At 37.7% G+C, this 24,821-nt stretch overlaps 1 protein-coding gene across 6 annotated transcripts in view; it reads right to left on the bottom strand.

Annotated features, from left to right (window-relative positions):
* The window catches only part of PTPRK (protein tyrosine phosphatase receptor type K), a 574,209-nt gene that overhangs the window by 273,682 nt on the left and 275,706 nt on the right, over positions 1-24,821 (bottom strand). For all 6 annotated transcript variants that reach the window (XM_082474428.1, XM_082474429.1, XM_082474426.1 and 3 more), the window contains exons 4-5: positions 4,566-4,647; positions 1,946-2,061 (exon numbers count right to left, since the gene is read on the bottom strand). In XM_082474428.1, the coding sequence (XP_082330554.1) occupies positions 1,946-2,061; positions 4,566-4,647 (198 nt within the window). The remainder of the gene's footprint in view (positions 1-1,945; positions 2,062-4,565; positions 4,648-24,821) is intronic.

The raw sequence follows: 24,821 nt of genomic DNA, 5'->3' as shown, positions 1-24,821 counted from the left end.
TATTATTGAAAAAGGCAGGAAAGCTTTTTCATGAATAAGCATGTAAGTTGCTGAAGAATTGGGCAATGTCAAAATAGATGAGAAATATATAAATTCACCTTGGAAAATGTAAAGAGAAAGAAGAGGAGAAAAAAGAAAGCAGAACAGAAATTGAACAGAATATTTTTATCTCTCATCTTTATTTGAAAAATGGCAAGAGGAAAATTTTTTAAAACTATAATGAAATGAGCCAATTTACAAAAGTAAGAAACAAACAATAAACGAGTAGTATTTTGACTGCAACCCACTCAGACCAGCAGGGCCAGAAAGTCTTTGTTGCCACAAGGCAGCTGGTGTCTAAGTACACAAAACCCTTTTTATTTCAACGTCACATTAAATCTTGGGGTGTAAACCCAGGGGCAGACTGCGGAGTCTCTGGTTCTCCAAGACAAGACTATATAGATAACAATAAAAATCAAATGCCAAAAATGTCTCTACCTAAATGAAAAATGACTAGCAAAGTAATTAGAAAATATATCTAAACACATTCTTAATACTATCAATATATAGGCTGAGAGACAGAGAAAGTTAAGAGGGATTCTAACTGGATGTTTAGATGATGAAACAAGTTGTACAGTATACAATACACTCTGCAGGAAGAATTATCTTATATTTAAATACCTGTAGTGGAAATTAGCATAATCACAGGGAAAAAAGGAGAGAGTTCATTTCCTTTTCACGTATTCAGGATGGTATCCTGATATCCACATATCAAATAAATTACAAAAGTAGCTATAATTAGATTTATATGAAATACATCTGTTATAACATCCGATTGGATGTGGGAATTGAATGAAAAAACACATTTATAACACCCAGTACAATATCAGGCATTATATTGGTATGATTTCAATAATCATTTATTATAATTATTACCCCACCTTCCTGAAACCTAATGATGATCCTTGACACTAATTTTCTCTCTCTAAAGGTATCATAAAATAAAGCCTGATGTCTATGTTCAAGAAACTAAGCTAATGATTTTCCTTTTTGGTCTCTATTGGCATTCTCAGTAATTTAAAATTCTAACTAATTAAATCCCTTTCCTCATTCTGGTGCAAACAGAATTAAATAATAATAATAATAATAAAGGTGCTCAGAGAATATTATTTCTTACATTCTAGCTTCAAATATTTAGCTCAACAGTCATCTGCCCTAGGTCCAGCCTCAAGGCTTTAGTTGCTCTTAGCTCCTCCCACCTCCCCACCCACCTCTGCCCCAGGATTGACAGATATTCTCTGAAGATATGGCACATTCCTTAGTCACTGTTTTCTCACAGATTCTTTTAAAGCTCTTTATATGCACCATTTACATTTCCCCAACACGTATGCTAAACTGCAATTCATTAAATACACATTTATTGCGGATTTAATATGTGCAAGGCAAATATCTTGTCCTCAGATCTGTGATTAACCCTTATACACAAAAATCCTGAAAAAAATTCTAATTGGCTCTCTTCCAATTCACATTTCCAGAAATACTTCCAAAGGTTTCTTAAAATACTTTTGAAAACTTTATCAGAGTATGACAGTTCCTGCTTAAGTACTATGCTCTTGTAAGTTGTTTTCAAAATATTAAATGAGATTTTTTTCCTATTTTGAATGGATCTAGAAAAATTGTTTTTACAGTTTGGACATAACATTAGAGAATTATGATTCTCTAATGAGTTCATGAATAACTCACCCAAATACTTATTAACTATACACTGTTATATTTTTATTCATATTCCAAAAATAGAAATATCTGAAATGAATCTGCAGCAAATTAAATCAAACCTACACAAAAGACAACCTGTCACACACATATTCCACCCCCTACCCCCGCACACACATACACAGGGAGAAAGAATTTGTGATTTTTTAAAAATCAAGTGTACCCTTTAGTCCAGCTGCCAATGTGGCCTTACCTGCAGCCATAACTTGTTATGCACAGCGTCTCTCCCTGTAGCGATACACTGAAATGTAGCATTCTGCCCTGCATTGACCTCTACGTCCCCCAGACGGAGGAAATGAGGAGATTTATCTGTGAAGGCAAGAAAAAAATGACTTTTTTCCACATGAAGAAAACATGCCGTGTTACTTTTTCCCAACAGAATAATGTTGTTCATACTTTTACCTTTGGCCAAGACTAATGTCGTATGAAAGAAAATTGGGTTTTCTCTGTGCTGAAAGACACTGTTGCCTCTCTCACGCTCAGTTCTCTTTTTTTAATAGCTTTATTACGTATCGCCCCATAATTGCTAGAGCAATTCTATACAGAGTGAGCACCCAACGGTAACTGCTGGAGGACCCCCGTAGCATGTTGCATTAGGGTGATAATAAAACAGTTACAAGTCAAAGCAAACAAAAGAGATCAAATAGGCACAAAGCAGAGCGTAATAGAAAACTATAAGGAAAACACAGAATGACAGCTCAAAAACTGACAAATACATGGCCGTTGAACTATTAAGTTACAATTTAAGCAGTTACATCTTTCCTTTCTTTTTTAAAGAAATTTCAATAACTATAATCCTCTAGTACTTCAAAGAACAAGGTAAGGGACTGTTCTTCTTCCTCTCAGAGTATTAGCTTAACTGTTGTTAAATCCACCTCCTATTCCTTCATAGTCCTAAGAAAGTTACCCAAAAGAAGTATTAGACCAACAAAAAAGTGATGACTGCCATCAAAATATACATGAGTTATATGACTATCAAACAAGCATTCTCTATAATTACCTTTTAAAACTGAAGCTTATTCATGTTTTCAACTGAAAGGAAACATAAACGGGAAAAGCTAAGCCTCAGTGAGTAAAGATAGTGCATGGAGGACCATATCACAATGAAACTACTGTTGTGCTCAATTTCTGTATTTTTTAACTTGTTTACTCATGAAAGCCTTTCTTTAATATCTTCTTTCAAGAAGTGTAAATGAACAGTAGATGGAAACATCATTCTCATATATGAATGGACTGAAGGAGCTTAGTAAACCGACTTGAACTTTGTGTGAGATACTTTTGTTCTCCTTTTTCTCAGAATACACCACATGTAATGAATCATTTGACCTTTGCCTGCTACATCTTTCTCCAGTGCCTCATCTCAGTAGGTGCTTCAGAAAAAGGAATGCTTGCACTAGAACACAAGCTAGAACAGTGGTTCTCAAATTGTGAACTCAAGACTATCCAGCATTAGTATCACCTGGGAACAATCAGAACCAGGCGAGGGGCCAAGCAATGTGTGATCTGCCACATCCAGTTGGTGATTCTGAGGCACACTAGGGTTTGACAACCAGTTAGCAGGAGCAGGAGCCTTGGCCCCTGGCATGGTGCCCCCTGTGCATGCTGCTTACAAAGTATTAGAGAACTTCCACCAGGAGGGTTACTGAAGAGATCATCTAGAATTCATGGGCCCTATAAATCACTGCTGCTGGGAGATATAGCTTAAGTCTGAATTTATACCAACAGTTTTATGCCTGGCTGTACTGAATGCATGCAATAATTGTCTTTCAGGGTATGTGATATAAACACAAATGTAGTTACCCCATCTGAAGACCAATCAATGTGCATCTAAGGACATACCAAACTGTGTTAATAAGTTGAGTTCCCTGTTTTGTGTGCTTTCTATTGTTTTGTTGTTTAATATGAATTAGCCAGAAATTTATTATGACATTAAAAAATTAGTCTTAAGTTTGGAATAAGATGAGTTAATTCATTTTCTTCATTTCACCCCAACTTTCAACTTAGCAGATCACATAAGTTGGTGAGGCTTCTTTTTACTTTCTTTTCACTGAACTGATTTGTTATTCTTTGCTTTCCTAGGCAATTTAATAATACCAAAAGATGGAAAGGGTCCTACCTAGAGTTTCATTTACATTTTTAATTTTTTCTGTCAAAAATAATGTGAACTAAATAAACTGAAGATCTAACAGGCTTTATTAGGGGATTCATGAATCAGGCAGCATCCCAACTATTAACTATAAGACAGATCGAAGGGGTTGTACAAAATGGAAGGTTTTTATAAGAAGAAGAGTGGGCAAGGGAGCTACTAGCAAAAAGAAAAGAAGTAATTATTTTTAGGCCAGGACATCTTCTTTGAGGAACAGCAAGGGTTTTATGATTCAGATCACCTCTTCTTCCTCTGGGAGATGGAGAGGGATCACAGGACAGATTATCCTACTGGTGCTTGACCATGAAATCCAGACTGGTCAATTAAGATAACATTTCTGGAAGAAGCTGAAACTGCAGTTGGATCAGGTATAAATCTAGGTTTTGTATCATGAACTTTTAGCATGAGTGATGCCATTTTGGGACTGTGGTTTTCTTTTGAACAGTAATTAATTAAAAGAATCCTTTAACATGTGTAGTACAAGTCTGAAAAATATTTGATTCAAAAACTCTAGAAATATTTCAGTGTTCTTTTAAAACTGAACAAAAGGCTAGGAGTAACAGCAACAAAAGAGACAGCAATGACCAAGTGATAATCAATAGTCACTACCAATATAAGTCAAGTGTTGAAAGGATATAGAAAAATACAGTTCTTAATCACAACCTACCACAAGGATAACTCAGGACTTGGATGTCATCAATGGCAATATAACCACTTCTCCCTCCTGAGACTTCAGCTTCAAATATTACCTGTCAGGAAGAAATAGAAAACACTTACAACAATCATTTTTAAGGAATTTTCACAGTGAAAGAAAAATAGCTATAACACACTTATGAAAATTAAAATTTAATTTTCATCCAATAAGAATTAAAATTTCATCTTATAATGTGAGTAATTTCCTAAGCCTTGTACAGGTAAACAACATTTTTTTGAAGAGCAATTAAATTATTGAGGTCAAGCAGTTCTCACTAAATTTTTTAAGCAACTATTATTAAGTGTTGTAGATTTCCTGAATGGGCAATATACAGGCAGAATGAATAGGCAGATAGAGCAAATCTCATATCTCTACATTTTCCCTTATTGACTTTTTCCATTTTTGTTATTTATTTAACATATATTGAGCACCTACAAATGTGCCAAGCAGTATGCTAACCAGCGAAGACATCAACTGATCTAAGCTTTTAAATAGCTGAATTTTCAAAGACAGAGATCATCAGATAGATTAGTGTTACTCCAGGCAAAAGGAACCATATACAATGGAATAGAACAGAACTCTGTGTTTGGGAAACCAAATGAATGTAATCTGTATAGCTACAAAGACTCAAGAGGGAAGAGATGAAATTAGAGAAGTAGGCATGGAAGACTTTGAATACCATGGGAGTAAAGTCAGGAGCATATCCTGTCAATGATTAATCAATTAAAAAAATATATATTATTAATAAATATTTTAATAAATATATTTTTAAAAATCAATGTTCAAATATGTCAATGTTTTAGAATTTTGTTGTTACAGTCAATCACAGAACTTCATAAAGACTTTCCCTTAGTAATGTGTGCTGTGACTCTTCAAGAGAAAACGGATTAAGCATGCCACATTTCAACATTTTATTTGACTATGGGCTCCTTTATTCGTGGAGATAGGTTATCTTTGGAGTGCTTTGCAAAGCATTTTAGGAAACATACTGGAAATTGATATTTAAAGTAGGAATAAAATATAATCGAATTGGTCTATTACAAATATATTTGGCTCGGGACTTCCCTGGTGGCGCAGTGGTTAAGAATCTGCCTGCCAGTGCAGGGGACACGGGTTCGATCCTTGGTCTGGGAAGATCCCACATGCCATGGAGCAACTAATCCTGTGCGCCACAACTACTGAGCCTGCGCTCTAGAGCCCGCAAGCCACAACTACTGAGCCCACGTGCCGCAACTACTGAAGCCCGTGCGCCTAGAGCCTGTGCTCCGCAACAAGAGAAGCCACCACGATGAGAAGCCCGTGCACCGCAACGAAGAGTGGCCCCCACTCGCCGCAACTGGAGAGAGCCCGCGCAGCAACGAAGACCCAACACGGCAAAAAATAAATGAATAAATAAATAAATTTAAAAAAATAAAAATAAAAAAATAAAGAAATATATTTGGCTAAAAGGTGGAGGATGGCCCCAAAGAAGTAAGACTAGAAACAAACAAATAATATGCTAGTAGCAGTGAAAATAGAAAGATGAGAAGAAAAAGGAGAGATAAAAGAAATAATACTAAAGAAATAGACAAAATAGAAATGATTGATTCATTAGTTGTATAGAAATAATAGGAAAATTCTCATTCCTGGCCTGGGTCTCTAGGTAGAAAATGCTATTGCCTGTTGTCGAGAAGGAAGAAACTTCCCGCAGGTCTCATAGAAATGGGACCTAAGAAGTGGCCAAAGCAGGTAGCTTTTATGCTTTTTAGACAAAGAAACAATAAATTTGTGAGGAAGTGACAGGAAACAGTTCTGGGTGCTCAATTAGTGAAGAACCTAAACAGAGTTTGGACCTGGGGTAGTAAATTAGTGAAGTAGCAAGGTTTGTTTACACAGACTTTTCAGCTCTGCATTCTCTATCTCTGATAAGAGATAAGGGTGATAAGGGTGTTCTTCTACCTCCAGATGCAGGGGGTACAACCTTTCACATGAGAGATTTATTTCCTGCTTTCAGAAAGACAGAAAGAAGGGTCAGAGTATCCCTCTTGCACTGGCCACTTCTTAAGAAACTCATTGAAAATAATCAGTACACCGTTGAGGCACATTTTGGGGCAACCTACCCCATGCCCCAACACTATAAGGATGCCTAGCCAGAACACCTGATACAGAAAAAGATACAAATTTGAGGAAGAAGATAACTAAGTACATTTCAGACATTTCAGATGCGATTAGCCTAGGATACATATGGGGTAAATGCTTAGGAGATAACTAGACAGATATATCTCAAAGAGAAGAGATGGGTTTAAAATAAAGCTATAGATTTGGAAGTCATCATCATGGCAGTGAGTAAGCTATAGATCTGAAAGTTACAGGGATTGGTGAGTAAGACGGCATAGAAGATAAAGAGCAGCAAACCATGACATGGAAGGCAAGAAGACAGCCAGCAGAGGTAAGGCCAACAAAGTACGATTCAGACAGAATGGTCGAGGAAGGCACTCCCCCCAGTCAGGCAGGTCAACACTCCCAACAAAAGGATTAGAAAAGGCCAGATAAATTACAATGACCATAATTTTAAAACATCAGATATCTGCATAAACAATGGCATCTAGGTGAGCACAAATTTTAGGAGGACAGGATCTCTCCAATGTGATCCCCAGATCTTCTTTCCCATGGGACTATTTGCCAGTTCTGGAATCAGGCTGTGGTTCTAGCTCAGCACAGATTTAGGGCCTCTATGGGAGAAAGTGAAAACACTGAAGCTTGCTGTAACTGTGTAAAAATAGAACAACAAACTAGAAATTTAAGAGTCTGAATAAAATAGATGCAGACTATGGCAAAAAACATGAACTGTAGGAGAGAGGTCAAGGAAAACTAAAAAAGTATCAATTAAAGTTAGCCATTAAGGGTTCTCTGGTAACTTCTGACACAGTTTTACTGAAGTGGAGGGGGATAAGTTTGATTGTTTTTATTGTTTTTACTGAGCACTTACTATACTCAAGAGACTGTTCTAACTGAGCATGCTCATTCATGCTCACATCTGCTGTTGCTTCCCTCCTCTCTCTTTCTCTCTCTCTGCACACACACTAATTCATTACATCTTCACTACAATCATATGAGGTAGTTATTATTTTTATCCTCAATTTAAAGAAAGTTAAGTGACTGCACCAAAGTCTAACAGCTAACAAGTCGTAGAGCCAGGGATGGACCCAAGTCAACCTCCAGGATCTAATCTTCCATCAACTTCACTACACTTCCTCTCAAGATCAAGAAACAAACACAGTAGAACATTTCATTTAAATAGATTTTAAATTTCCTTTAAAAGTCTAATATGTTAAATTTTTAAAGTGTCATTTTAAATAGCAAACTAATTAGATATTCTATTGACTAAATAGCAGTATCATCAGCATTACATCCTTCCCATTCTCATACCTTATCTACATCCACCCCAAAGCCAATGACAATGGGACACAGCAGGCTGGGTGGATGGTTCACCTCCCCTCCAATCACTCCCATCATAAGCTACCTCCTGTGTTAGTTCTTTTCTACTTCAAGTTTGCCCTTTATGACTATTAATTTCCCTGGAATAAGTTAAAGCTGAGAAGTAGGAGAATGAGGTTTTTGGGGGAAGACAAATACTTCATGATGAAAGGAGGGCTAATCTATAAAGACAGAAATATATGTGTGTGTATGTGTGAGTGTGTGTATACATATCATTTGCATTTCACATGAAGGTATTTGATATGAGAACAACTGTCATGTCACTTTCTAAATATTGGAACAAAGGTTTAGCAAGAAATAGAGGAAAGAAGTAGAGACTTTAAATAATGCATAACTTGGAGCAATTGTGGTACAGGCCACTTTCTTGGGGGTGAGAAAATTTGTATTTGACACCCAACTCTCCTATTTACATATTCTTGAGCAAATCACATAACCTTTAAGAGACAAGTCCCAACTCCATAATATGGAGATAATGCAGCTTTCATTATAAAGTTTTGTGAGGATTAAACAGTAGCATCTGTAAAAGTGCTATATAAACCAAAAGGTAAGATTACGAACATTGTTAATATAGGACATCTGTATAAGAATATCCCAGGAAAACAAGTTTTACTTGCTCGAATGGTAGTCCAAGGAAAGGGAAAGTATAGAAAGAAAAAATGAGAAAATTATTTTTGGAAAAAATACATTCTTATGAATAGACCACACAGCTGAATAATTAATCAGTTCATTATTTCAGGTTTGTTACAGTCAGCATTAATTAAATTATTTTAATTCTAGGCTTATCTTAGTTTTACTTTCTCGAATTGTTTTACTTCGTAGGTGGTAAGTTTAAACATGTTTACTACACCCCTGAGGAAAAGTTTCTTATTTGTTCATTTAAATTGAGCTTTATTCTGGACAATAAATTTAGGCCTTGATTTAAAAGGGAGTGAAAGAATTGGTTCTTTAGTAAAGAAAAAAAAACTGTTTCTCTTTTTAGTGACCTCATTTTCCCTAAGTGTTGTCTCTGCCTCATTAACTAGAGCAAGAGGAAATTTCTAAGATCAGATTCCTTTACTGCTAAGTATCTAATCAGCTTTATCACTTTAACAGAGCCCTCACCTTGTAAGTCTCTTCTGTCCACTCAGGGAAAACCAATCTCAACAGCTTAATTATGCAAAACTTGCTTGGGCTAATGCTCAGGTCAGAGCTAATGCTGGGTGTCAAATAGAAAACTAGGGCTTCCCAGGAGAAGACAGCAAGGGAAGCCATACCAGATGTCAACTTGAACCCATCCAGGAGGCCAGCCTGAGAACAGAATGAAAGGGCTCTGCTTTTCATGCTGTTTCCACTCCACTCTGTTACCTGAAATACTGAAGGTGATGATTCTAATCAAATTTTTGCTACTCTAGCAACATTCTTGGATTATTAACTAAATAAGTGAAGTCAAGTCAAATTAAAGGAGGGGAGGCGGCGAACCTTAAAGAACATGAACAACTTTATCTTTTGGCAAACTGAATTAATGCAGAAGAAGTACCTCATATAATGGAAAGCCGAACTCAAAGTAAGGAGCCTGGGCTCTGGTTGCTGGTTTGCTATCACATGTAACCCAGGCAACTAATTTAACCATGTCTTCGGAGCCTCAGATGGGCAATACTGGCCTTGCCCATAACTCAGGTTTGTTGTGATGATTGAATGGTATATGTGAAATGATTAAATGATATATGGAATGCCATGTAAGACAAGACATTATGGACATGAGAAAAATCTGAAATAAAAACTTGCACTTAATTTTCTTTCAATATATCACAGTGTTAAAAGTGTAGGCTCCAAAGTCAGATATACACTGAATTCACATTCTTTAAAAGTTAACTTTAACTTATAGAAAAACATATGTAAAGTTACTTATGTAACTTTAACTGATGTACAGTCTAAACCTAAGTTTCTTTTTCTATAAAAAGAAACTATTAGTATCCACCTCAAGGTTAAGGGGGAATTAAATGAGATAACACACGTGAACCATTTAGCACAGCTCCTGGCACACGGTAAGCATTCTAGGTGAAGGGGCACCACTGCCATCATGGGAAGAAAATATCCATAAAGGACACATGTACTAAAATGAAATTTCTTCCCATTCCCTCCTCTCTTTTCAAAAACTTAACTCCCTGCCCTGAATTTGGGGAAAAAAAAAAAAAACACCAAAATACCCTAGAATAAACTGGTATTTTGTTCCCATAAACCTCCTCAAATATGTTTTCTGTGATTTGATGCTTAAAACACTGAATATTGTTAATGTAAAGTTCAAAGTAAATTACACATTTGCCTTCAAAGAATAAATGTAACAAAATGAAAACCTACAGAATAGAAATAGGTTTACTTCTATATGTTCCTGTCCAAATTTGGATAATGAATAAAATAGTCATCTGTAATAAAATAGTCACCTGAATAAAATAGTCATCTTAACCAACATTACTAAAGCTGCAGGTCCATCCGTATCAGTGCTAGTAAAGCACATACATCTACATTTCTGATGTCAATGTGAGGCCTCAAAGTAAGGAGCTGTGCTTGACTCAACTTTGTGTCCTCAAAGCTTATTCTTACTACCTGGCACATAGCAGACATTCAATAGATGCTAGCTGAACAACAACAATAACAAATTATATATACATATATACACACACACATGTATAATATACATGAACATAAGTATGTTAGCATCATTACATATAATTGACTTCTCTTTCTCTCATGCAAACTCTAAACATTGGATTCTCAAGGATCCATCCCAAGTCACCTTCTCTCTTTTTGCCATACTTTTCACCCTGATAGGATAAAGGAAGATGAACCTACAAAAAGACAGAGGAAACTGAGAAAAAATAAAGTGTGTAGAGATATAAAAGGGAAATGGAGGTACATGGTATCATAAAAGCCAATAAAAGAATATCTAAAGGAGAAGAGATGTCAGGACCAAATGCTGATCAAACACTAAGTAAGATGGAGATTAAAAACACCCTCATATATATCTTATAACTAGAAGTTTGTACACTGTGACCAACATATCCCCACTTCTCCCAAACCCCAGACCCTAGTATCCAACATTCTAGTCTCTGTTTCTTTGAGGTTTTTTTTTTTTTGATTCCACATATAAATGATGTCATACCAGAGAACACAAATTTCTGGTTATAAGATGAATAATTTCTGCGGATCTAATGTACAGCATGGTGACTGTGTTTAAAACCACTGTATTACATACTTGAAAGTTGCTAAGACAGTGAATCTTAAATGTTCCCATGACAAAAAAGAAATGGTAATTATGTGACAGGGTGGTGTTAGCTAATGCTATAGTGGTAATCATTCTGCAATACATACTTGTATCGAATCAGCACATTGTACACCTTACACTTACATAATGTTATATGTCAATTATATCTCAGTAAAGCTGGAACAAAATCACTCCTTATATGTAACACTGTGATTAAGAGTGACCAAATGAAGTACCATCGTATGAAGTAACAGAAATGGAAACCATATTAGACAATAATGAAGAGAGCAGAGGAGTGGAGATGTTTGTAACCCTCCTACAGGAAGTAGGCCTGAATCAGTGGAGAAATCTAACCAAGGATGGAAGAAGATATGGGGTCAAGGGAAGCGTTCAACTTTTTATTATCATTTTTAGGACAGAAAACACTTAGATGTTTTGAAGTTGATGAGGATGATTCAATTTGAAGGGGATGTTTGAGTGTACATGAGAGAAATAACTGTTAATGTGAGATAGGATAGCACGGGATCCAAATCACAGGTCAGAGGAGGGGCTCTACTTCTTTTATAACATGAGGAAAGAAGGAGAGGATGAATGAAGATAAGAGTAGGATTTGTAGGATTGGTAGATAAGGGAGTTTCTCTTGTATGGCCTCAGTTTTCTCAGCTACAGGGGATGGGCTAGTGGGAAGGAGGAGCGGTTGGAGTTGGGAGAGAAATGAATGGAGTAGAATGGAGAGAAGAGGAGAAAAGGAATTGAAACGAAAAGTGTGATAGGATCTCCAGGAGTATTGTGGGCCCATCGGAAGTTAGTGACTGTGAATTTCTAGTGATCCTGATCTACCATGGAGCGTGATTCTATTTAAAATAGAATTTGCTTGATTTTAAGCTCATAAAAAGTAGACAGAAAAAAAGGAATCAAGGAGCTTATGGAAATAGAAAATGTGACCAAAAAAAGATTACAAAGAAATCAGATTTTGATACAATGAGCAAATTAATGAATTAGCAAAAGACAGATGGTTTGATCAACGGATGCTCCCCATGAGGCTGATGGATGATCTCAGTGAAATTAATCAAGTAAAAAGAGATTAATTTATGTTATGGTCAGAAGGTGAGATGCTTACATGTAAAGCTAGAACACTTGTGAGATATTATAAGATCTGTATAATAAGAGGAGCAGTTTAAAAAAGGTAGGTGATTTTTGCAGATGAGGAGGTGAAGGAACTACCTAGGGACTTTCCACAAATATACCAAAGCCATCAGGATAATGGTGGGCCTTGGGAGTGAAGAAAGCAAGTCTGACACCAGTACTAAAGTTCAGGATGAATAGAAGAAAATGACTTGGGATCCAGAGGAAGGCAATCATGAGGGTGATGGCATGGTTGAAAGAATTCAAAGGGGCAAGGGTGTTTCCCATCCATTACCCTGATCCTAAGTTGCAGGGTATTAATATCTGCCCTTTTAGAGACTGTTTGGGAAGAAGTGTCCTCAGTCTAGAGCCACAAACAGAGCATGATTATTATAACATAATTAATTGTCTCAATAAATTTTCAAGGTTTATCTTTACTACTGAAATACAAGCTCATTGAGGGCAGTGACCCGTTTATTCCCCAGAGCATCAGTGAACCACAAGAATCCTGTTGAAAACTGGGGCTTGGAAAGAGTTCCAACATGTTACAGAAAACAACCGTGCATCAGTTCATTCTAGCTAATAGTTTTGTTTTCAGGGGAATTATGGGATAAGGTATTTAATTCACTTTTACCTAACTCATAAAATTTTGTTGACATAATAAAATGACTCTCCCTTGAGAAAGTACCAGATAATTTTCCCAAGCTACTTTAGAAATCATGAAAACATAATTACTTCCCTTGAATAGTTAAATAATGCTGTGAGGAATAAATTTCTGCTTACAGGCCCCAGAAGATCTTAAACTGAGTAAGTCAAATACCTATGTGGAAACTTCAAAATATAGAATCCAGTTTCTTTTCAAGTGTGAAAATGTTCTATTTCTGTTCATACTTAAAAATTAATACACACATAACTGGCAGGTGATACCAAAAGTCCAGCGTACAGCTAGCCGTCACTGTCCCCCACTGTAGCTCCTCTCACAGGCACTGTCAGTCTGGGGTTCTGCTTTCTCAATAAAGATTTGCTGAAAGTATTATAGAAAAGGAGCTTCTCCCTGTTAGACCCTTACATGCCAGGCTGGCTTGCCTATTGAGTCATGTAATAGTTGGTTTCTAAGAGTCTAACACGTGAAAATGTCTTAAGTAAAGGCCTGGGGGTTTTCTGAAACAAATGCATTGTTAACAGCCCTTGCCTACTGCTTGCTTACTTGTTTATTTAGCTCCTGAAAAAGATAAATGCCTGCAACTGCAAAAGGTACCTAGAAAAAATATGTAAGTCAAAGAAATACTGGTATATTCTTTGGCTTTAAAGCTGCTTGTGAGAGTAATTAGAGGATTCTAATTATAATGCGTACTAAATATGGAAGGCAGTTAAGACATATAATATAGCCGAAATTGATTCTTCATCTAAAACCCTTTCATATTTCAGAGTTTAGCTATCCGTAGCACCTCCATGACTTACAGGTATGTAAAGACTCAAAATCAGTCATTTTCCTTAAGATGTCCTGAGATTAAATATGATCAGTTTCTTAGGAGGACTAGTCCTGTCAAGACTTAACATTAGGACTGTGCAGTCTGCAGAGAGTAATGAGGGTTCCAGAGATTCTAAAACCTACACTGTTACCTGAATACATACAGGTTTTTTGTATAGTTACAAGGCCTACCATGCAACAGAAGCACATGCACGTACGCACACACAGTCCTATCTATCCGCACACAATTATAATAATATAATAGTGACCTCAGTAGATTTTTGCATGCAAATTCTGTGTATAGTAGAGACAAGTATTCTTGAATAAAATGTCAATGTTACAAAAATATCCTGAGGTTTAAATTGCCTAAGTGATGAGAGGGACTGCTGCATTATCTAACATGGATGACAACAGCAGGTATAACAAGACCGCACTTGCATCAAAAGCAACTGCAATCCTTTCCAGAGTGGTATTGTGTTTGCCTGATAAAAAACAGAACATCAGTGAAAGCACATGCCAGTGTCCAGACAAAAGTAAAAAATGCAGGACCACAGATCAAAAGGAGAAAATAAAACCTAAGAGATTTCACACCAGAGTAGACTGTATAAAATAAAAGCCCAAAGAAGGCTGTCTGAGAAAGCTCCACACTAAAACGAATATGCAAGCATAGTACATTCCTATGCTTCAAATTAGCCCAGGGAGTTGGCTATCTCTAACGTAATCACCAAAAGTATCTAGAAGATCTAAATAAAGGAACTAATAATAATCATTTTTAGAGCTTAAACCAGAATGTTTACGCTCATAATAATAGTCCATTAGTTATTTAAATTAATTTTCATTCCTTAAACACACACTTGTAAAAAACTGTCAATGGTCCTTTTAATTTGAATAGGTATTGATGTACATTCATACGTATAAAAAACACATGACTCCATAATATGGCTAAGAGACACCAAAACTCCATCTCTGAAAACAGATAAACTTAAAACTTGAAACAAGAATAAATAATACTTACAAAATAAATGCAAGAGGAATTTTTGTGTTCTTTGCATGTTCTCTATATTATTTGATGACTTTGGGGAGGAGGAAGGCATATACTGCTTTCTCAAAAAGGTTTTGAGGGACTTCCCTGGTGGCGCAGTGGTTAAGAATCCACTTGCCAATGCAGGGGACATGGGTTCAAGCCCTGCTCTGGGAAGATCCCACATGCTGCGGAGCAACTAAGCACGTGTGCCACAACTACTGAGCCTGCGCTCCAGAGCCTGCGAGCCACAACTACTGAGCCCGTGTGCCACAACTACTGAAGCCGGCGTGCCTAGAGCCCGTGCTCCACAAGACAAGCCACCACAATGAGAAGCCCACACACCACAAGGAAGAGCAACCCCTGCTCGCTTCAACTAGAGAAACCGCGTGCGCAGCAGCAAATACCCAACACAGCCATAAATTAATTAATTTAAAAAACAAGGTTTTGATATGTCTTTTATGATAATGGAGACACACACACACACACACACACACATGCAAAACACAGATAAGAGCACACCAGCATCAGGCAGAGCCTCAACTCCGAGTCACAGACCTCAACTCAAATCCCTGTGCTGACCTCATGGAGTCATTGTGAGGATTAAAAGAGATTATACACAATTTGAAAGGTTCTCCATAAATGTTAACCCTTTCCTCCCTTTCCTATCCTTCTCCAGTGACTGATCCAATGGGCACTGCCCTAAGACCCCAGCCTTTGAGAAATAAGGCAAGAGGGCAGCTTCAGGTGGCAATGATGCCAGACACCATGAGGAAACAACTCTTACCAATTTATTTATTTTAACATCTTTATTGGAGTATAATTGCTTTACAATGGTGTGTTAGTTCGTGCTTTATAACAAAGTGAATCAGCTATACATATACATATATCCCCATATCTCCTCCCTCTTGTGTCTCCCTCCCACCCTCCCTATCCCACCACTCTAGGTGGTCACAAAGCACCAAGCCCATCTCCCTGGGCTATGTGGCTGCTTCCCACTAGCTATCGGTTTTACGTTTGGTAGTGTATGTATGTACATGTCACACTCTCACTTTGTCCCAGCTTACCCTTCCCCCTCCCTGTGTCCTCAAGTCCATTCTCTAGTAGGTCTGCATCTTTATTCCTGTCCTGCCCCTAGGTTCTTCATGACCTTTTTTTTTTTCTAGATTCCATATATATATATGTGTTAGCATACAGTATTTGTTTTTCTCTTTCTGACTTACTTCACTCTGTATGACAGACTATAGGCCCATCCACCTCACTACAAATAACTCAATTTCGTATCTTTTCATGGCTGAGTAATATTCCATTGTATATACGTGCCACTTCTTCTTTATCCATTCATCTGTTGATGGACACTTAGGTTGCTTCCACGTCCTGGCTATTGTAAATAGAGCTGCAATGAACATTGTGGTACATGACTCTTTTTGAATTATGGTTTTCTCAGAGTATATGCCCAGTGGTGGGATTGCTGGGTCGTATGGTAGTTTTATTTTTAGTTTTTGAATGAACCTCCATACTGTTCTCCATAGTGGCTGTATCAATTTACATTCCCACCAATAGTGCAACAGGGTTCCCTTTTCTCCACAGCCTGTCCAGCATTTATTGTTTGTAGATTTTTTGATGATGGCCATTCTGACTGGTGTGAGGTGATATCTCACTGTAGTTTTGATTTGCATTTATCTAATGATTAATGATGTTGAGCATTCTTTCATGTATTTGTTGGCAATCTGTATATCTTCTTTGGAGAAATGTCTGTTAAGGTCTTCTGACCATTTTTTGATTCAGGTGTTTGTTTTCTTGATATTGAGCTGCATGAACGCTTGTAAATTTTGGAAATTAATCCTTTGTCAGTTGCTTCATTTGCAAATATTTTCTCCCATTCTGAGGGTTGTCTTTTGGTCTTGTTTATGGTCTCCTTTGCTGTGAAAAAGCTTTTAAGTTTCATTAGGTCCCACTTGTTTATTTTTGTTTTTATTTCCATTTCTCTAGGAGGTGAGTCAAAAAGGATCTTGCTGTGATTCATGTCATAGAGTGTTCAGCCTATGTTTTCCTCTAAGAGTTTTATAGTGTCTGGCCTTACACTCAGGTCTTTAATCCATTTTGAGTTTATTTTTGTGTATGGTGTTAGGGAGTGTTCTAATTTCATTCTTTTACATGTAGCTGTCCAGTTTTCCCAGCACCCCTTATTGAAGAGGCTGTCTTTTCTCCAATGTATATACTTGCCTCCTTTATCAAACATAAGGTGACCATATGTGCACGGGTTTATCTCTGGATTTTCTATCCTGTTCCATTGATCTATATTTCTGTTTTTGTGCCAGTACCATACTGTCTTGATTACTGTAGCTTTGTAGTATAGTCTGAAGTCAGGGAGCCTGATTCTTCCAGCTCAGTTTTTCTTTCTCAAGATCGCTTTGGCTATTCGGGGTCTTTTGTGTTTCCATACAAATTGGGAAATTTTTTGTTCTAATTCTGTGAAAAATGCCAGTGGTAGATTGATAGGGATCGCATTGAATCTGTAGATTGCTTTGGGTAGTATAGTCATTTTCACAATGTTGGTTCTTGCAATCCAAGAACATGGTATATCTCTCCATCTATTTGTATCATCTTTAATTTCTTTCATCAGTGTCTTACAGTTTTCTGAATACAGGTCTTTTGTCTCCTTAGGTAGGTTTATTCCTAGGTATTTTATTCTTTTTGTTGCAATGGTAAATGGGGAGTGTTTCCTTACATTCTCTTTCAGATTTTTCATCATTAGTGTATAGGAATGCAAGAAATTTCTGTGCATTAATTTTGTATCCTGCTACTTTACCAAATTCATTGATTAGCTCTAGTAGTTTTCTGGTAGCATCTTTAGGATTCTCTATGTATAGTATCATGTCATCTACAAACAGTGACAGCTTTACTTCTTCTTTTCTGTTTTGAATTCCTTTTATTTCTTTTTATTCTCTGATTGCTGTTGCTAAAACTTCCAAAACTATGTTCAATAATAGTGGTGAGAGTGGGCAACCTTGTCTTGGTCCTGATCTTAGCGGAAATGGTCTCCGTTTTTCACCATTGTAGATGATGTTGGCTGTGGGTTTGTCACCTATGCCTTTATTATGTTGAGGTAAGTTCCCTCTATGCTTACTTTCTGGAGAGTTTTTATCATAAATGCGTGTTGAATTTTGTCGAAAGCTTTTTCTGCATCTATTGAGATGATCATATGGTTTTTATTCTTCAATTTGTTAATATGGTGTATCACGTTGATTGATTTGCGTATATTGAAGAATCCTTGAATTCCTGGGATACACCCCACTTGATCATGGTGTATGATCTTTTTTAATGTGCTGTTGGATTGTATTTGCTAGTATTTTGTTGAGGATTTTTGCATCTATGTTCATCAGTGATATTGGCCTGTAGTTTTCTTTCTTTGTGACATCTTTGTCTGGTTTTGGTATCAGGGTGATGGTGGCCTCGTAGAATGAGTTTGGGAGTGTTCCTCCCTCTGCTATATTTTGGAAGAGTTTGAGAAGGATAGGTGTTAGCTCTTCTCTAAATGTTTGATAGAATTCACCTGTGAAGCCATCTGGTCTTGGGCTTTAGTTTGTTGGAAGGTTTTTAATCACAGTATCAATTTCAGTGCTTGTGACTGGTCTGTTTATATTTTCTATTTCTTCCTGGTTCAGTCTCGGAAGGTTGTGCTTTCCTGAGAATTTGTCCATTTCTTCCAGGTTGCCCATTTTATTGGCATAGAGCTGCTTGTAGTAATCTCTCATGATCCTTTGTATTTCTGCAGTGTCAGTTGTTACTTCTCCTTTTTCATTTCTAATTCTATTGAGTCTTTTCCCTTTTTTTCTTGATGAGTCTGGCTAATGGTTTATCAATTTTGTTTACCTTCTCGAAGAACCAGCTTTTAGTTTTACTGATCTTAGCTACTGTTTCCTTCGTTTCTTTTTCATTTATTTCTGATCTGATCTTTATGATTTCTTTCCTTCTGCTAACTTTGGGGTTTTCTTGTTCTTCTTTCTCTAATTGCTTTAGGTGTAAGGTTAGGTTGTTTATTTGAGATGTTTCTTGTTTCTTAAGGTAGGATTGTATTGCTATAAACTTCTCTCTTAGAATTGCTTTTACTGCATCCCATAGGTTTTGGGTCATTGTGTTTTCATTGTCATTTGTTTCTAGGTATTTTTTGATTTCCTCTTTGATTTCTTCAGTGATCTCTTGGTTATTAAGTAGTGTGTTGTTTTGCCTCCATGTGTTTGTATTTTTTACAGATTTTTTCCTGTAATTGATGTCTAGTCCCATAGTGTTGTGGTCAGAAAATATACCGCATACAATTTCAATTTTCTTAAATTTACCAAGGCTTTATTTCTGACCCAAAGTATGATCTATGCTGGAGAATGTTCCATGAGCACTTGAGAAGAAAGTGTATTCTGTTTTTTTTGCATGGAATGTCCTATAAATATCGATTAAGTCCATCTTGTTTAATGTATCATTAATGCTTGTTTCCTTATTTATTTTCATTTTGGATGATCTGTCCATTGGTAAGAGTGGGGTGTTAAAGTCCCCTACTATGATTGTGTTACTGTCGATTTCCCCTTTTATGGCTTTGAGCATTTGCCTTATGTATTGAGGTGCTCCTATGTTGGGTACATAAATATTTACAATTGTTATATCTTCTTCTTGGATTGACCCCTTGATCATTATGTAGTGTCCTTCTTTATCTCTTGTAATACTCTTTGTTTTAAAGCCTATTTTGTCTGATATGAGAATTGCTACTCCAGCTCTCTTTTGATTTCCATTTGCATGCAATATCTTTTTCCATCCCCTCACTTTCAGTCTGTATGTGCCCCTAGGTCTGAAGTGCGTCTCTTGTAGACAGCATATATACAGGTCTTGTTTTTCTATCCATTCAGCCAGTCTATGTCTTTTGGCTGGAGCATTTAATCCATTTACATTTAAGGTAATTATCGATATGTATGTTCCTATTACCATTTTCTTAATTGTTTTGGGTTTGTTATTGTAGGTCTTTTCCTTCTCTTGTTTTACCTGCCTAGAGAAGTTCCTTTAGCATTTGTTGTAAAGCTGGTCCGGTGGTGCTGAATTCTCTTAGTTTTTGCTTGTCTGTAATGGTTTTAATTTCTCCATCATATCTGAATGATATCCTTGCTGGGTCGAGTAATCTTGGTTGTAGGTTTTTCCCTTTCATCTCTTTAAATATGTCCTGCCACTCCCTTCTGGCTTGCAGAGTTTCTGCTGAAAGATCACCTGTTAACCTTATGGGGATTCCCTTGTATGTTATTTGTTGTTTTTCCCTTGCTGCTTTTAATATTTTTTCTTTGTATTTAATTTTTGATAGCTTGATTAATATGTGTCTTGACGTATTTCTCCTTGGATTTATCCTGTATGCGACTCTCTGTGCTTCCTGGACTTGATTAACTGTTTCCTTTCCCGTATTAGGGAAGTTTTCAACTATAATCTCTTCAAATATTCTCTCAGTCCCTTTCTTTTTCTCTTCTTCTTCTGGGACCCCTATAATTCCAATGTTCGTGTGTTTAATGTTGTCCCAGAGGTCTCTGAGACTGTCCTCAATTCTTTTCATTCTTTTTTCTTTATTCTGCTTTGCAGTCGTTTTTTCCACTATTTTATCTTCCAGGTCACTTATCCATTCTTCTGCCTCAGTTATTCTGTTATTGATTCCTTGTAGAGAATTTTTCATTTCATTTATTGTGTTGTTCATCATTTTTCACTTGCTCTTTAGTTCTTCTAGGTCCTTGTTAAACGTTTTTGTATTTTCTCCATTCTATTTCCAAGATTTTGGATCATCTTTACTATCATTTTTCTGAATTCTTTTTCAGGTAGACTGCCTATTTCCTCTTCATTTGTTTGGTCTGGTGAGTTTTTACCCTGCTCCTTCATCTGCTGTGTGACTCTCTGTCTTCACATTTTACTTAACTTACTGTGTTTGGGGTTTCCTTTTTGCAGGCTACAGGTTTGTAGTTCCCGTTGTTTTTGATGTCTGCCCCCAGTGTCTAAGGTTGGTTCAGTGGGTTGTGTAGGGTTCCTGGTGGAGGGGACTAGTGCCTGTGTTCTGGTGGATGAGGCTGGATCTTGTCTTCCTGGTGGGCAGGTCCGTGTCCGGTGGTGTGTTTTGGGGTGTCTGTGGCCTTATTATGATTTTAGGCAGCCTCTCTGCTAATGGGTGGGGTTGTGTTCCTGTCTTTCTAGTTGTTTGGCATAGGGTGTCCAGCATGTATCTTGCTGGTTGTTGAGTCGAGTGGGGTCTTGGCGTTGAGATGGAGATCTCTGGGAGAGCTTTTGCCATTTGATATTACATGGAACTGGGAGGTCTCTGGTGGACCAATATCCTGAACTCGTCTCTCCCACCTCAGAGGCACAGGCCTGATGCCTGGCTGGAGCACCAAGACCCTTTCATCCACACGGCTCAGAATAAGAGGAAGAAAAAAAGAAAGAAACAAACAAAAACTAAAATAAAATAAAGTTATTAAAGTAAAAATTAAAAATAATTATTAAAAATTAAAAAAATATTTTAAGTAATAAAAAAAAAGAAAGAAAGAAGAGAGCAACCAAAACAAAAACAAATCCACCAATGATAACAAGTTCTAAAACTTATACTAAAAAAAAAAAAAAGTACAGACAGAACCCTAGGACAAAAGGTAAAAGCAAAGCTATACAGACAAAATCACACACAGAAGCATACACATACATACTCACAAAAAGAGAAAAAGGAAAGAAATATATATATCATTGCTTCCAAAGTCCACCGCCTCAATTTGGGATGATTCCTTATGTATTCAGGTATTCCACAGATGCAGGGTACATCAAGTTGATTGTGAAGATTTATTCCACCGCTCCTGAGGCTGCTGGGAGAGATTTCCCTTTCTCTTCTTTGTTCGCACAGCTCCTGGGGTTCAGCTTTGGATTTGGCCCTGCCTTTGTGTGTAGGTCACCTGAGGGTGTCTGTTCTTCACTCAGACAGGACAGGGTTAAAGGAGCAGCTGATTACGGGGCTCTGGCTCACTCAGGCCGGGGGGAGGGAGGGGTATGGAGTGCGGGGCGAGCCTGCGGCGGCAGAGGCCAGCGTGACATTGCAACAGCCTGAGGCGTGCCATGCGTTCTCCCAGGGAATTTGTCCCTGGATCACAGGACCCTGGCAGTGGCGGGCTGCACACGCTCTCTGGAGGGGAGGTGTGGATAGTGACCTGTGCTTGCACACAGGCTTCTTGATGGCTGCAGCAGCAGCCTTAGTGTTTCATGCCCATCTCTGGGGTCCACACTGATAGCTGCAGCTCGCACCCATCTCTGGAGCTTGTTTCGGTGGTGCTCTGAATCCCCTCTCCTTGCGCACCCAGCAACAGTGGTCTCTTGCCTCTTAGGCAGCTCCAGATTTTTTCCCGGACTCCCTCCCAGCTAGCTGCGCCACACTAGCCCCCTTCAGGCTGTGTTCACACAGCCAACCCCAGTCCTCTCCCTTAGATCTGACCTCCGAAGCCCGAGCCTCAGCTCCCAGCCCCAACCCATACCGGCGGGTGAGCAGACAGGCCTCTCAGGCTGGTGAGTGCTGGTCAGCACCGATCCTCTGTGCGGGAATCTCTCTGCTTTTTGCCCTCTGCACCCCTGTTGCTGTGTTCTCCTCCGTGGCTCCGAAGCTTCCCCCACCTCCGCCACCCGTGAAGGGGCTTCCTAGTGTTTGGAAACCTTTCCTCCTTCACAGCTCCCTCCCACTGGTGCAGGTCCCGTCCCTATTCTTTTGTCTCTGTTTTTTCTTTTTTCTTTTGCCCTAACCTAGGTACGTGGGGAGTTTCTTGCCTTTTGGGAGGTCTGAGTTCTTCTGCCAGCGTTCAGTAGGTGTTCTGTAGGAGTTGTTCGACATGTAGATGTATTTCTGATGTATTTGTGGGGAAGAAGGTGATCTCCACTTCTTACTCTTCCGCCATCTTGAAGCTCCTCTCTTACCTCTTTAGTACTGCAGTAACACACCCACTACCTTACCCATTCTTAATCTCTAATGCAAAAAACATTTTAAACAATCCTACACCGGCATCACTAAACTACCCTTTCATGAAACCTTTTTTATCTCAACTGGAGGCCTACTATGGTGAAGCCAGCTGAGACTAGAGACCACAGTATAATGTGTCCAACTCCCTTCATTCTTTAGAATACCCAATTCCAAGACAGGCAGACAGACTGAGCATAATATTATATTCGAAATGCCTTTAAATATGTATCAGAAATAAATTGAAGTAGGACTTATTATTCATGGCACAGCCTAATTTATGTTAGAGTATGAATTTAGCAATAAGAGAGAAAAAGTCAAAAAGGCAATTAGAAGAGGGAGATGAAACAAAAGTTAACTAAAATAATCCAAGATCTAAAAATGCCATTCATCACATTTTTCATCCTATGGGTCTGTCCTTAAATACATAAGCAAACAACTTACATCATAAAAGATCTGGTATAAAACTGAAAGTGGAGAAGCAAAGGGTAGCAAATTCATCAGCAAAATGTCATTTCTGTATCTTTGCTATCATAGCTCCACCATCTGGGTTATATTTTATAGTTAGTTGTCTGAGCCAGAAATAAAAGATGACTGGTTAAGGTTGCTATTTCTATCAACATGACACTGAATTACAGCACTATTTTTCCTTGCTTCTAGAGATGTGCCATTTGTCTTCCTGCAATCCACAGGCAGAACCTTTTAAATTTTAGCACCAACAGTCCAATCTCACACATAGCAGAAGTAGATCACTTCACTTGCACAACTATATCTGAAAAAAAATTCTTTCAAACTAACACAGTAAGTCTTTTTCTCACCAAATATAAGTGACTCTCAAGAGCTTTAATCTATACTCATGGAGCTCAATTAAGAAAATTAAAATGAGCAGAGCAACCTATACGTACTATCACACTAAAAAGCTATCAACATACAAAATCTGTTGGTAGTATGCATTTATATTATAGAGAAAAGCAAGTTTTACGTGAACCAGGTAATTAAATACCATTCAACAGGTAGTATAACCAGATCAGACTACATCAAGGCAAAGTTCAACTGAATGCTAAACCTGAGCCCTCACATCACAAATGCAAACATATTAATAAGTAATTGTTTTGTTAAAACCACGTGTAAAAAAAGAACTCTTTATTTTCATCATATTGGCTTAAGAATTAAGTAATTTCAAAAGTACTACAAGTAACCTTTCCCTCTTGAAAAAACAGGTTACGGTTAGGGAAGGGAGAGATTTTTACACAAAGTTAATCAGTGTAACCAATTTGTGTACTTAGTTGAACATAGGGATAAATAACTCCATAAATTTTTTTCCCATTTTATTTTGCAGGTAAATGGGCAAGAACAGTGATATCTTTGGCTCTAAGGATTAAATAGTACAGATATAACTAGCTATTATATAATTTAAGATATTAGTGGGAAACTTTAGAAGAAATCCTAGCACTAGAATAATACTAGACATCCCAGCACTGCTGAAAAATGGGTGCATACACAGAAATGTGCAGACACATATCTGCCTTGACTTTTTTATTTAAAAATTCTGAGCTTAATTAACTAAAAGTATACATTTCATTTAATTCTTTTTTTAAAAAAAAAGAATTCCTTTATTTTTATTTATTATTTATTTATTTATTTATTTATGGCTGTGTTGGGTCTTTGTTTCTGTGCGAGGGCTTTCTCTAGCTGCGGCAAGCGGGGGCCACTCTTCATCGCGCCACGCGGGCCTCTCACTATCGCGGCCTCTCCTATTGCGGAGCACAGGCTCCAGACGCACAGGCTCAGTAGTTGTGGCTCACGGGCCTAGCTGCTCAGAGGCATGTGGGATCTTCCCAGACCAGGGCTCGAACCCGTGTCCCCTGCATTGGCAGGCAGATTCTCAACCACTG

This window comes from Balaenoptera physalus (assembly GCF_965194825.1).
Source record: "Balaenoptera physalus genome assembly, chromosome: 9".
NCBI lineage: Eukaryota > Metazoa > Chordata > Mammalia > Artiodactyla > Balaenopteridae > Balaenoptera > Balaenoptera physalus.
The sequence above is the reverse complement of the archived record's forward strand: the minus strand, read 5'-3'. Positions and strand labels throughout refer to the sequence as shown.